General features: G+C 40.6%; 2 protein-coding genes across 2 annotated transcripts in view; one reads left to right on the forward strand and one right to left on the reverse strand.

Moving 5' to 3' along the window:
- ODF2L (outer dense fiber of sperm tails 2 like) overlaps positions 1 to 13,656 on the forward strand; it is a 282,358-nt gene that overhangs the window by 145,806 nt on the left and 122,896 nt on the right. Inside the window, exons 2-3 of the mRNA XM_035018119.1 lie at positions 10,173 to 10,414; positions 10,548 to 10,601. The gene's annotated coding sequence lies outside the window, so the exon portion shown is untranslated. The remainder of the gene's footprint in view (positions 1 to 10,172; positions 10,415 to 10,547; positions 10,602 to 13,656) is intronic.
- Positions 1 to 13,656, reverse strand: part of CLCA1 (chloride channel accessory 1) — a 30,497-nt gene that overhangs the window by 3,520 nt on the left and 13,321 nt on the right. The window contains exons 6-12 of the mRNA XM_035018126.1: positions 11,340 to 11,558; positions 10,546 to 10,773; positions 7,528 to 7,702; positions 5,590 to 5,696; positions 3,406 to 3,621; positions 2,366 to 2,627; positions 1,145 to 1,315 (exon numbers count right to left, since the gene is read on the reverse strand). Coding sequence (XP_034874017.1) covers positions 1,145 to 1,315; positions 2,366 to 2,627; positions 3,406 to 3,621; positions 5,590 to 5,696; positions 7,528 to 7,702; positions 10,546 to 10,773; positions 11,340 to 11,558 — 1,378 coding nt within the window. The remainder of the gene's footprint in view (positions 1 to 1,144; positions 1,316 to 2,365; positions 2,628 to 3,405; positions 3,622 to 5,589; positions 5,697 to 7,527; positions 7,703 to 10,545; positions 10,774 to 11,339; positions 11,559 to 13,656) is intronic.

Raw genomic sequence — 13,656 nt, forward strand, 5'->3', positions numbered from 1 at the left:
CACTGTGCATGAGGCTAGATATGGCCGCTAAACCAAGAAGGCTAAACTCCTGCCTTTTCCCCCAAACTCAGAAAGAACAAATGAAAATAAACTAAGCTGAAATACGTGAAAGAGCTTTGGAAGCAATGTCTTTAAAGCACTTTTTTCCTGTGATCGCCTTTGCATGAAACACCACATGTCCTAGAATCCTCCTTTTACTGGGCACACACCCAAGTAAATAGGACAGTGGGAAGCTTCTTGGAGGAGCTGTTCTTACACTACACCAGGTGCTAGGAAAAGACCTACCCAAGACAGTAGAGATTGATGGAAAACAAGTCCTGGAACCCATCAGGACTAGTCCTGGTCCCAATTCCAACTCTAATCCAGGGCAAGTGTTCATGACCGAGAGTGGTATCGGACTGCCTATTTCTTGGAGCACAATTTTCCCACATGCTTACATGTGGGCTCAGTGTACTGGCTGGTATTAGGTTCATCTACTATTCTCCCTGGTCTGAGCAAGAGAAAGGAGACAGTGGGGCTTGTGATACTGATGTATATAATAAGCCCTGAATTCCCTTATTCTATGGAAATGCCACTATCAGTGGAAAGAGCTTTACTACAAAATATTTTAAAATTTATTAAAAATAATAGCAAACATTTATTGAACATTACTATTTACCAGCAACAGCTTATTAGATGTATTTCCTTGTTCATTCCTCATAACTATCTTATTAGGTAGTTACCATTATTATTCCTATTTTACAAGTGAGGAAAGTGAAGCACAAAGAGATTACCTAAAATACTTTGGTAGGCGGCTGGAATGTGAACCCAGGCAGTAGAAAGCTACTTTCAATCTACTGGTTTTCAACTGAGGGTTATTTTGCCTCCTAGAGGACAGTGGATGATGTCTGGAGACATTTTGATTGTCATGACTGTGGGGGATGCTTCTGATAACTAGTGAGTAGAGGCCAGGAATGCTAGTAAACATCCTACAATGCACAGGACAGCCCCCACAACAAAGAATTATGTGGCCCACATAATGTCAGTAGTGTTCAGGCAGAGAAACCCTGATATTAAATCACACCATTCTCCCCATAGGCTTATTGGTTTTCTCCTGATCCTAAACCTTTTACTCAAGCCAGGTGTGTTATTACAGATTACTTACCATTCTCAATCCAGCCAGGCATGTACATGGCTCCATTCTGCTGGGGTGTCACCCTCTGTCTGGCTGCATTTATTCCTCCCAGAGCCCACACTTTCACACTGTATCTACCATTTGTATCATAAGCCGTAAAATACCTTGAATAGATACCATCGTCCTTAGTAGCATCAGCACCTTGACAGGAAAATGAAGGAATTAATGAATATCTGAAAGGCAGATGGGCGTTTGTATATTTCTAACTCATATTTGGGTTAAAAATTTTCGAAGCAAAGATAATCTTGTGCTATCTCTAAGATAGTTTAGGATTTGTGTTAAAGATGAAATCTACTTTTTCTCTTATGTGCACACGCACACATGTGTATATGTCTCTGTGTGTGTTTAGCTTCATATGTGTATATTTTATCTTCCTGAATTGTTGTCTTTCTTTTTGAAATCAGAGGTCATGCCACATGTCTGCTACATCCAACATAGCGCAAGGTAACTATTCATTAAGTATCTGTTTAACTGAGTTGAATTGTTGTACATTACTATGGAGAAAAAATGTTATATGATTATTTTTTTTAAACTTATGACTTCTCACCAGGGTAGATTTGGGTAGGAAATTCATTTACAGAATTTGTTCTAATAAAGTTACTTGCATCAGAGTAAACAGTCATGTTCCTTCTAAAAAGAAATGTAGAATTCTCTTTCTCTCGCTCCCTGTTAGATTTATTTAAAAAATAATGGGCAGGATTTTCATTTTGGGGGCAAGATAATACAGAGTCTACATACATATAGCAGGCATATATAACTGCATTTGAATTTATCTCTGCTGCTTTCCAAATGTGAAAGCCTCCGTTTCTTCATCTGTAATGTGGGGATAATAATATCTCAAAAGTGTGTGGTAAAGATAAAAATGAAGATAACATAAGATCGTTATTAATTTTCCTCCTTCCCTTTTTGGGGAGAGTGGAATACCCTCTGACAACTCCCTGGAGTATCTGAGTGTATTGAACTTGAGCCACTAATGTGTTTGGTCTTTGCAGAAGCTAAAGGTAGGCCCTTATTCATGTTTTCCAACATTTTTAAAATATAGGAATTGTGGGGAAGCAGGGAGCTCTCCCAACCAGACCCCCAGTAGTGGACTCCCTGCTTCTAACGTCCTCACCAGATCATGCCCTCCTTCTGTTCTTTGGTTGCTTTTTGGAAAAGAAAGATGTGTTTTCCAATTTTTTGAATGGTTACCTGCTCCATTGTCCAATAATTCCAGGGTAACTGTTTTACCATTCACTGATTCTATTACAGCTGTGACAGTGGCCCTGAGGATTGGTGAGGATCCTTGATGAATCTTTGCATAAACTGCCATAGGGCTAGGGAATTTGCCTGTGTCTTTGTTCATTTTAGAGGTCACTGTAATTGGAGGCAAAGTAGCACTTGAAGCACGGGAGGTGACAGTCAGAGTCAGGGTTTGTGAGCTTGCTTGCAGACTGTAACTCCAAGTGCCAACCTGACCAAAACAAATGGAGTCATTTCCAATTAATAACTGTAGGTGAGACAGACCTGGCTTTAATACCATCTATAGGAAGGGCTTATCTGATACAAGTATGTTACAAGCATATCTAAGAAGATCTCTTATATTCTGTCAGCCAAGGGAAATTTTGGTACATTTGGATTAACTACATGGTTCTTACTGTCAAGAAAATCCTAATTGGGGGGACGCCTGGGTGGCTCAGTCGGTTAAGCGGCTGCCTTCGGCCCGGGTCATGATCCCAGGGTGCTAGGATCAAGTCCCACATCGGGCTCCTTGCTCAGCGGGGAGCCTGCTTCTCCCTCTCTCTCCCTCTGCTTGTGCTCTCTCTGTCAAATAAATAAAATCTTTAAAAAAAAAAAAAAGAAAATCCTAATTGGGGAAAATGAGGTCAGGAAGCTGTGTCCTTATTATTTCCTTGGTTTCTAAAAAGCAGTATCAAATCAGTGGGTTCCTGAGGTAGAGGAAATACTTTTCATGATCCCGAAGTTTCAAGGACCATTTTGCATCTTGACTTCTATGTAATTTGAAAGTTCTCCCTTTAGTACCTGGAGAAAATATCACCAATTTCCTTTCCCTTGATTTGCTGTCATACTAATGAGATAGAGAATTGGATGGAGAATTTTCCTTGTTCTTTCTTTCATTCAATACTAACTCTCCTTTTAGCAACCACCCACATTTAAAAAGCTATGATTATTTTGTAAAAACTTTAATTTATCTTGTCAAATTGTGGGAAAGATAAAATCTGAGCCCATACCTTTGCAGTGCCTGGGATTTGGAGGTAGGCCATTTTGGTGTTTGTGTCCACTACAAAGCCATCTTGTTTCTTTCCACTAGGATCGTGGAGAAGGATTTGGGGATGCTGTGTTGTCCAAGTGATGAGAAATAAAGTGTCATTTCCCACAGTGCTGTCCACAAGCACTGTGCCATTCATCCACTGATTGTTCTGGAGGGTTAAGCCTCTACTCTCAAGCTGTGAAGAAAAACAACTCTTTACATTCTGGAGAATACAGCCCCCATCACACAGTCTCTTCCATTCTGCCTCCAATTCTTAGTTGCCCCGTTAAAAGCCTTCAGTGATGCCTGAGTCCTTGGTTTGGTATTTAGGTCTTATCATTATCCAGTTCTAAATTACCTTTCTTCCAGCCTTAGCTTCCACAATGTTTATTCCGACACCCAAACCAGACCACTTCCCCAAATGACAGTCATGAATCCCTGGCTCTATCATACTCTCTGCTTTTCCTGAAAGTCTATACAGTCATCTCCATTTGTCTAAGCCTTACCAATCCTTCAATATTCGGTTCAAATGGCACTTGCTCTAATGTCCATCTCACTTACTGACTGAGAATAATCTCTCCCTCCTGTGAGTTCCCACAGAATCGTGATTCTGTCACTTCTTTGATATTCTCACAGTGTGTTTTGCTTTATACCTAGTAGTGTTTATACCTCATCCTGTTTACTAGACTATAAACTCTTAAGGGGTCTGACTGGGACTTTTTGCAAATAACCAATGCTAGGTCAAGTGTTATTGTAGTCCCCGTGAAAATAAATGAAGTAAGTCAAGGACTAAGGCTGATTTGTTGTTTGGAGCAGAATGAAGGAGTGGTTAGAGCAGCGACTGAGGTGGGGAAGGGTTAACAGGAATTTTACAGAGAATGTGACTGTGGGTATTGTCTCCTAGGTAATTATTTCTTGTCCTTAAACTGATATCTAAGAGAAGATAGGGTGGCTGGGTCATAGAATCAGATTTTCTAATTTCATAGGTAGATTTGATCTTGGATGTGGAACAAGTGAAGGGCTCTTATATCTGATTCCTAAGGTGGGTGGGTCAATGAGTTCTGCTCATTTCTGTCTCTCACTGTTAAGCTTCTTAAATACAAAAGTAATGGGCAGAAACTGCCTGACTGTGAACTTATCCTTTCATCAGTTTAATCACTTTTTTTCAGACACATTCCTCCAATTTCCAGACTGGACTCTTGAGTTTAATTTTCTAAATCTGAGCTAGGGTAACCCAAATGAGTAAAACTGCTGTCTTCTTTGATTGAATAAATGCTAAACAGGTAGATCAGAAAACTATTGTTTCCAAATCTGTCATTATTTTCTTTGACATGACATTGTTCTTTTATTTTCAGCCAAACTTTCACAATAAAGTTATCACAATAAAAATCATAATTCACACAGATGTGAGTTCTGATTGTTTACTCTCTAGCTTAAAAATTCATATGAGTAGCTTTTGAAACTTCAAGAAGAACATTTAAAATACATTTGTCCTTTTCTTAATGAATAGTCCCAAGATTTTTGAAAGAAAATTTGGTTTTCTTGAAATTTTAGAACCAGAAGAATCCATGGATGTTTTCTGGTTCATATCTGGCTGAGAAACCAAGGCCCATTAAGGTGAAGTTCTTAACCCACAGTTAGAGTTAATAGCAGGCCCAGGTGTCTTTTTTTTTTAGGCCCAGGTGTCTTGACTGACATCATGGGCTTTTCACAGAGCAAGACACTTTTCATCCATTATAAGGAAATCTTGACAAATATCAGACATTTGAGGTAATAGAAAAATAGAGCAAGTAATCCCTGAACGCTTACTTGTCCCAGAAAATTTGTGTTAAGATGATCTACTGTGAAGAAAATTTTGAGCCAATTATATTGCTATGGGTGCTTGTTAACAGATGTTAAAAAAGAATTTTTGGACCCAATATTGTATATTGCTGGTTTCTGTGGAGAAGACAGTATTGTTTCCAAACAAGTAAACACTAATTGCTTTGCTTAAAACAGTGGTGTTGCATTTTAGGAATACTGTCCAATATCAGACTGAAACTTCTATTTTTAGTTTTAACTTACTACTGGAAGAATGTAGTACTTAAAAATTTTAACCATGAAACTCTCCCTCTTGGTTATGATTATTTATAAACATGAAAAACCAAAGAGTAAAAATTCTGACCTGGATAGCACGCTGGGAGACAGCTCCATTCCCAGATGAAAGGGCCCCAAAAGCATCAATGAGGCCATTGTTCTGAGCCTGATCTGAAGCATATGTCTGTAAACCTCCTGAAATGCAATTATATTATCAGAAGTTATTTTCTAGAAATCAAGTATTTGCACCATTTTAGCTATTGTTAAGATAGCCGAATATGTGACATAAATATTCTATTGCATTTTTAAAGTATCAATCAACATCAAATAGGCATCCAGATTAATTCAGAAGTCGATACCAAGTTTTTAATCCTACTAAATAATAGCTTCAACAACATCTCAGTTGCCCAGCTATGTCAATTATCTGCAAAGCAGCCATGAATCTCTGATTAGTCAAAACTAATAGCATAAAATTTCATGTTTTAAAGGTCATACACTTCAAAAAGAGAATTCATTAAGCCTTATTCCAAGCCTATTGATTTATTCTTATTTTAGACATAATCTTAACAAGCTTGACTTTTGGGTTTTCTCCCAAATCATAAAACATGTGTATGTAACAACAGCAAGAAATAACAGCTGACAAGGGACAGTTATAGAAAAGTATAATATGTAGTAAAAAATAGATTATACACCAGGTCTCTCAGTCTCGGGCTATTTAGAACATGTGTAACTAAGATAGTTGATGTGAAAGCACTTTTAAACTATTAATGCCATACAAAGTTTAAGGTAAGTACTTTGGTAATTCTCTTGGGGCTCCACCCAGATACCCTTACCTAAGCAAGAGAATCTCTCCCCAGCTGCTCTAAGTGTTAGCTGCTAATGGCATATAACTGCCCCTTTTCCCGGAGAATTGCCTTACCAAAAGAGGCTATGCTTGCTGGAGAAATAACATGCTCCCTCACCTCCACCTTGCCTTGACTGTCCACAGCCACTGACTGAAGGACACAGTGGTACAAAAGGTCAGCCCTTTTGCCTCAAGATTGTACCAGGTGTGTGATGCAATTCCAGATTGAGAGCCCCCTGTAGGGGTAGGCTTCAGCTAGACCCTAAGTCCACTTCTGTGCTTGGGTCCTTCCCCTGCCTCGTCCTACTTCCCTTTCTCCTGTTCTCCTGAGAGCTCTCCCTCTATAAATCACATGCGCCCAAATCCCTGTCTCAGGCTCTACTTCTAGGAAACCCAGCCTAAAGCAGGTAGTATTAGAAACAAGCAGTCCTGTCATTTTAGCTGCCTCAGGAGGCAACTCAGCATAATAATTTATATCCATAATACTGGCCCTAAGTTAAAAAAAATTGTGCCCACCTACTCTGCTAAAGAAGCCAGGCACATATGGAATCTATTTTAACCATTTGTGTATGATAGTTAGAAGCTTAATATATTAATGTTTTATGGAGAAACTGCATTGTTTTCTACATTTTCAGAGTGACCTTCTGTGTGGTTCACCAGGCCCTTTGCTCTTCCCCTGCTACTCCTTATTAAAGTGTCGACTTAGATGTCACCTTTCTGGACCTTCTCCTCCCCTTAATAAAGTCAAAGACTTTCTATTCTGCTGTGCTTTCTACTGTTAATAGAGCACTTGTATCGTGGTGTTATATAGTTAGTGGCTTGTCACCTGTCTCCCTGGGTCTCTAAGCCAGCTGCCAACTGGAAGAGAGCGGTTCCTGGCTAACCTGTTAGATTCTTTGCAGTCCTTACAAAGTGTCTGGGAAGAGAGACCTGAGTCCTAACTAGAGTGCTGTGCTGATCCCATCTTCCTTCAGACTGCCATAATCCTAGAATGGAGGCCTTAAAAGAAATGGGTAGAGTCAATTCTAATGGTCATTTAGAGGTAAAGGCAGGTAGTTGGTTAATAAGATTACCCCTCTCTCTATATGTCCCACCCTTCCCCTTCTCCCCAGTTCACTGGAGCTCACAGTCCAGTGGAAGAGATAATTCAGTGGGACACAACAGCAGCAGACCACCTTTCACCTGTCATTTTAGACAGCTCCTCTAGTTCTTTTGCTGCAGAGGGTCCCAGGGCAACCGTGTGGATGACAGCTCTACTTTGTTTCACCTCCTTGAAGCACGAGCTTATAGTGTTGTCCTCCCCATCGGTCAGCAGCACGATTTCAGATCCATCTGTTGAGAATTTCTTCCTAATAACCTAAGAACATAATGCAGGGCATGAGTTATCAGGGTGGCCAAGGGGTTTGGGAGAACTGCATTTAAAGGGAATGAGAAGAGAAATCCCAGAGGGAATGAACAAAAGTGCCTGAGAATGGTCAAATATCTCTCTGTCTTGAAATGATAAAATTTTATTTATTTATTTATTTATTTTTATTTTTTTAAAGATTTTATTTATTTGAGAGAGAGAGAGAGAGAGAATGAGAGACAGAGAGCATGAGAGGGAGGAGGGTCAGAGGGAGAAGCAGACTCCCCGCCAAGCAGGGAGCCCTATGTGGGACTCGATCCCGGGACTCCAGGATCATGATCTGAGCCGAAGGCAGTTGCTTAACCAACTGAGCCACCCAGGCGCCCGAAATGATAAAATTTTAAATCAGCAACATTCATGGAACTTGACAGTAGTCTTTTCTCTTGGTTACCCTACTGCAGAGCGGGCTCTGTAAAGAAGGATACAGGGTAGTTCCAGGGATAGACAGCACTGGGGAAGCAGCAAAGGAGGTTTTTCTAGTTTTCTTCATATGTTCTCTCCTTGACAGGATTTTGGAGGTTCCCAGATGCCTTCAGAAACCACCTTCAATTAATAGGTATAATATTTGGGAGATATTAGACGCAGGGTAGATTTAGCTTATATGATATTCACCATTTGATATTCACCATCTGACCATACCAGTTGTTTATGGTTGGCATTGGTTCTGACTGGTAAGTACCTAGGTCACATGAGATATTAACATTTTTAATATTCCCTCTGATTAACAAATAATTTTGTTCCTATTAACCCCAGCTCCTATTGTCCTATGACATCTATGTTTCAACTATTCCTGATTAACACAGATTATAGTTTTTTACATTGTGTAGAAAGCACACACCTTTTACCAATGTTGGATAAGATTATGATAGAAGGAAAATTAGATTAAAAAAATAGTGTTACTCGTTTCAGAAGTGGAAGGCAAGAGTCCACTCTTCCCCTAAAAAGAGTAGAAGGAGAGACCCAGAAGAAGGGAAAACTAGCAATCAAGCCTAAGTAACCTCTCTTCTCTGGACCAGACTGTCAGAAAAGGAAAGCATCTTAAGTAGGTTGAAAGGAAAGCTAAGAGCATAGGGGACTTGTGCTGCACTCTATTTGAACTCTGAGAGGGGCTGCCACATAAGGGAAGAGACTGAAGAGCCCAGAGCCCAGGATCCTCTCAACCATGGCCATGGCCTTGATCTGACCAAGCTGAGAGGCCAGGGAAAAGGGCTTAATTTGGATTCCGTTGTCCTACTCCTGATCACTGCTATGTGTTGTAGAAAATGTGTAGAAATTCCCACATATCCCACAGGAAAGACAGAAGTCCGCAGACAAGAGAACAGGTCATCTCACTATACAGGCTAAGGGGTGTTCAGTCTGCTCAGGGGCTGGATGGAGGACAAGGGAGTGTTTGGGCTCTGCTCCAATAGTGAGAGCCAGGGTGGGGCTGAGTCAGCCAGGAAAGAGGACTGGGCCCTGATCAAGCCCAGAGAACAAAGTCCAGTGGGCCCCTCAGCAGACACAGGAGCCCAGAACAGACCTGACAGGGGCTCTGCAGCAGGAACCAGCGGAGAACTTGAGACAGTTTAGTATGCAAGGCTCTTTCCCTCATCACACACAAGCTCCTCCCATCCCACATCTGGACTCCATTGGGCAGGAGGAGCATCTAAATTCCAGTTGTATCTCTCACACTCTCTCTCACCCATCTAAGTGGAAAATGCAGAACCAGAAGTTCTCGCCTCACCACCAGGCCATCTGGCATTACTCATCTCCCCTAAGGTTTTGCTTAGCAGGAATTTAGTATAACATGTCAGCGATTTCACTGTCCGTTCCCCTCCCTCATTTGCTTCTTTAATCAAAGCTTGGGCAAGTGGCAGAGGCAAGAGAATCCAGATGCACACAGGCCTGGACAAGGGTTCTGCAGCCTACTGTGCATACAGTGGAAATCAATTTTAGGGAACTGAATTTCAAGGTGGAATAAAAGGTCTCAGGGGACAAACTGAATTTGAGGAAATGGTTGTCTGTTGTCCACATGCAATAGTGTGAGCTGGAAACTAAATGTTCCTGCTGCTGCTTGGGAATCTGGAACAGCCGCATGGACGTGTTGTGCCCCCCATCAGGCAGAAGGCTGACCTGCCCAAGATGCCACAGAGATTCTGAGACCTTAATCAGCCAGTTTTTTTCAGTCTCTTATTCTTTTTTCATGGGGTAAATATCTTCTAAATAACTATGGAATATTGGATTATGTATTTGGAGCAAATAAGCATCAGGTGCTTTCAAATAATTCAATTTTATTGAGAACCTTCCGTATAAAAGATACTGTGCAGCAGCCTGGGAGGTAAAGAGATAAATCCTATCCCTAATGAAATTTTGCTTGAGTGAAGCGTGTGATTAGAAAATCATACATAAGAGCCTAGAAGTCATAAGAAATTTTTTGTTAAAGTTCACAGGATGTAGAAAGAGTGATTCTGTACAGTTGAAAGAATCAGGAAAGATGTCCAGAAGTAGGTGATGTCTGAGATGAATCTTTGAAGAATGAATGTGATTTGAAGGACAGAAGAGGCAGGAGAAAGTATTCTAAGTGGGGAGCCTGGCAAAGGTGTGGAAGCGCCGAAGGACAAGCGATCCAAGTTGCTGAGACATAGGACACCTGGAAGAGAGTCCCTGGTACGGGAACCTAGAAAGGTAGGTAGGCGCTCTATTATGAAAGAACTTAAATATTAGAGAAAACTTGACTTAATTTTGTTGAAAACGGAGATAAGTTTAGGGAAACAGAAATTGTAAACATTGACAAATGACGGGGGAACTTGTCTTACAGCAAATGCTGATTGAAGCCCGGAGCAGATGGATGTTCCTCCTGTGGCCACTGTCGGTAAGCTTTTGGTGAGCGCATCCCTTTCTGCGGCACTGTTTATCTGTACGAGTTCACTTTGTACATAGGCAGCACTGTCAAATGTCACCATCCCAACCCAGGACCCTTGCTCAACTATCTGCAGAAGGAAAAGTTTGCCAGCTTGAGTCAGTCGTTTAAGGCGGTCATCATTCTGAATGGAGAAGTAGAAGAAAAGCAGTCAGGTTGAGTTTAGATGAGCAGACTAATAACAAAACAGGGTAGAGGAAATTTGGAAGTGGCTGCCTTAACATCGAGTAAATGACTACAAGCTTATTCAAGGGCCTTTATATTAAATTAAATTTCCATATTAAATTTGTCCTTTATGATTAGTAGCATCTTTGGGTAGAATTTTAGGGCCTTTGTTTGAATAGCCCTAAAAGATCAAGCCAGATTAGGCTTTAGTTAGATTATTACTGCTTTGATAATAGTTCCAAAAACGTACATATTGTCAGTGAAACATTAAAAAATGTCAAGGCTATGTACTTCAGCAGATCTTGCTCATAAATTGAAAGCTAATTTAATTTGGCAAATGAGACACTTGCTGCTGAATTTCTGTTGAATAGAGTTGAAGTGGGTGTTTCTGGTGGTAATGTCATTGTGGTGACTGTTCTGACTCAGGGTTGCGTTTATTCCCAGCCTGTTACAAATTGTGGTCCAGATCCTATCATACACAAATGTGAGAGCAGCATCCTGACGACCAAGACCCAGTGAGCGTACCGACATGCTTCCAGACTTATCAAGGACTAAACACACAATTCTTTGTCCAATCTGCAGCAATGAGAATGTGGGTGCAGGTGGCTGTGTTGTCATAGGAGTGGTTTTCTTAAAGTCCTCAGAATCCTTAATCACTTCCCAGGTGCTTCGGAGATTGCATTTTTGGTTTTGCGGGCTTGGGGCGTCTTTATTGTGGTTTTTTTCTGTACAGAATTCAACCACCTGAAATTGTCAATAAAATTATAGAGATAAACAGTAGAGAAGGATATTTAAATCCCTTGTCCTCCTTCCTAGTCTGCCCTGCTAACCTGTAAATTTGGCTTAATCCCACAATCGCTGCAGGGCACTGCTGGGGAAATTCACAGTCATAATTCAGACTTCCTATCTCATACCACATCTTCAACCTCATTGGACCCTTAGTACTACTCAGCAATCTATTTATCTGCTCCTGGCTTCCTTCCTACTTCTCAAATTTGTCATTTCAAGCTGTCGCCACTGTCTTCAAACCACCCACTTCTTAACATTTCTCTGCTAGTACCATCTTATTTCTCCATCCTTTTACGTCCCACTCACTTCCTTACTTCCCACTCACTTTCCAACACCCTGCATTCCAGCTCTTTCCACTAAGATGTCCCACCGGCTCCTCAACCTTCATGTGTTCATAATTGAACTTACCACCTTTCCTTTAACTCTGCTCCTCCTCCTCATGTATTTTCTAACTTGATGTCACCACTATCCACCCAGGCACCTACATCAGGAAATCCTATCTTCTTCCCTCTACAAAATAACCAAGAGCCATCTATTTCACTATCTCTCCAGTTCATCATCTTTCTCCTTCTCCGTTGGAATCTCCGTCATTCAAATCCTCATGGTCCCTGTATCAGACTATTTTGGTCTCCTATCTGACTTTTCCATCTTGTTTGCCCTCCAGTTGGTCCACTCCATAGTTTCCAAGAACAGCTTCTTTCTTACCCCTTGCTCAAGACCCTTTGGTGGCTCCTCATTGCTCACACACTATTTCTGGACTTTTTCACATAGCAAGTAGCAATCTCCATGGTTTAGATTTTGCTTCACTCTCCAGCCTCACTCTGGCTGTACATTCCAAGTCTCTAATTTCCCCCTACTGTAATCCGTAAATTCTCAAACTTGCCTTTGCTCATGGTTTCCCACTTTGTCAAGGAATTCCTCTTCCTCTGTCTCCTGCATTGTGAACTTTACCCTCATGTTCCAGCCAAAAGGTCATTTTCAAAATGTTTTCTCATTTCCTACCCCTCCAAAGAATTTTCACTCAGCCCTGTGCCTTCACAGTACCCTAGAGATACTTCAGTAAGACCCCTTTAACATTGTTAGTACACTTATTGGGCTATAAACCCATCTATGGCAGAAAATTGTCTCATTAAATTTTGCTTCCTCAAAACTTGGTTTAGTGTCTGACACATAATAAAAGCTCATTAATATAAGTTTGTTGTTTTTTAAGTAACCCTAAAATCCGCATGTCAGGTTTTTTTTTTTTTTAATCTACAGAAGGACAATAGTTATTATGCAAGAATTACATGAGAACATATGGAATAGGGTCCATACGAACACAGCCGATAAATGATAGTTTCCTCCCCTTTCATTAAGCATTTATATCTTAGCATTTGGGGGATTAAAAAAGGAGCCACAGTATGCAAAGAATATATAACCTCATTCTTCCTCTCAGATTACTATTCACAATATTATCATTCAATTAAACAGACTAAATATCCAAGATTCTAGTAATTTAGAAAGTAATCATTAGCTGTAAAACACTTATTTTCCTCTTTATTTGCATGTCCCAGGTCATTTTGGTTGTGTTTCCATGATATCATAAGGCTCTATTTTAGCAGGGGATCTGAAAAACTTGCAGAGGTTCCCAAACCTGACTGTACATCAAATTTAACTTTGTGGTTAATTTAAAACACAAAATCTGGGCCCCTTCTTGAAAGTGTCTTTCTTTTTATTTTTTTAACAAATACATTTATTTTTTAAAATTTTTAAAAGATTATTTATTTATTTGTCAGAGAGAGAGAGCACAAGCAGGGGGAGTGGCAGGCGGAGGGAGAAGCAGACTCCCCACTGAACAAGGAGTCTGATGCGGGACTCAATCCCAGGATGCTGGGATCATGACCTGAGCAGAATGCAGACACTTAATCAACTGGGCCACCCAGGCATCCCCCTCTTGATAATTTCTGATTAAGTCTAGAAATGGACGGCAAAGCCAGACTGAAGAATGGGCCTTTTGAACCATGGCACATCACATTTTAAAAACTTATGCCACCAGTAACTCTTACAAGTTACT

This window comes from Mirounga leonina, unplaced genomic scaffold (assembly GCF_011800145.1).
Source record: "Mirounga leonina isolate KUSES-001 unplaced genomic scaffold, KU_Mleo_1.0 Mir_173, whole genome shotgun sequence".
NCBI classification, from domain to species: Eukaryota; Metazoa; Chordata; class Mammalia; order Carnivora; family Phocidae; genus Mirounga; species Mirounga leonina.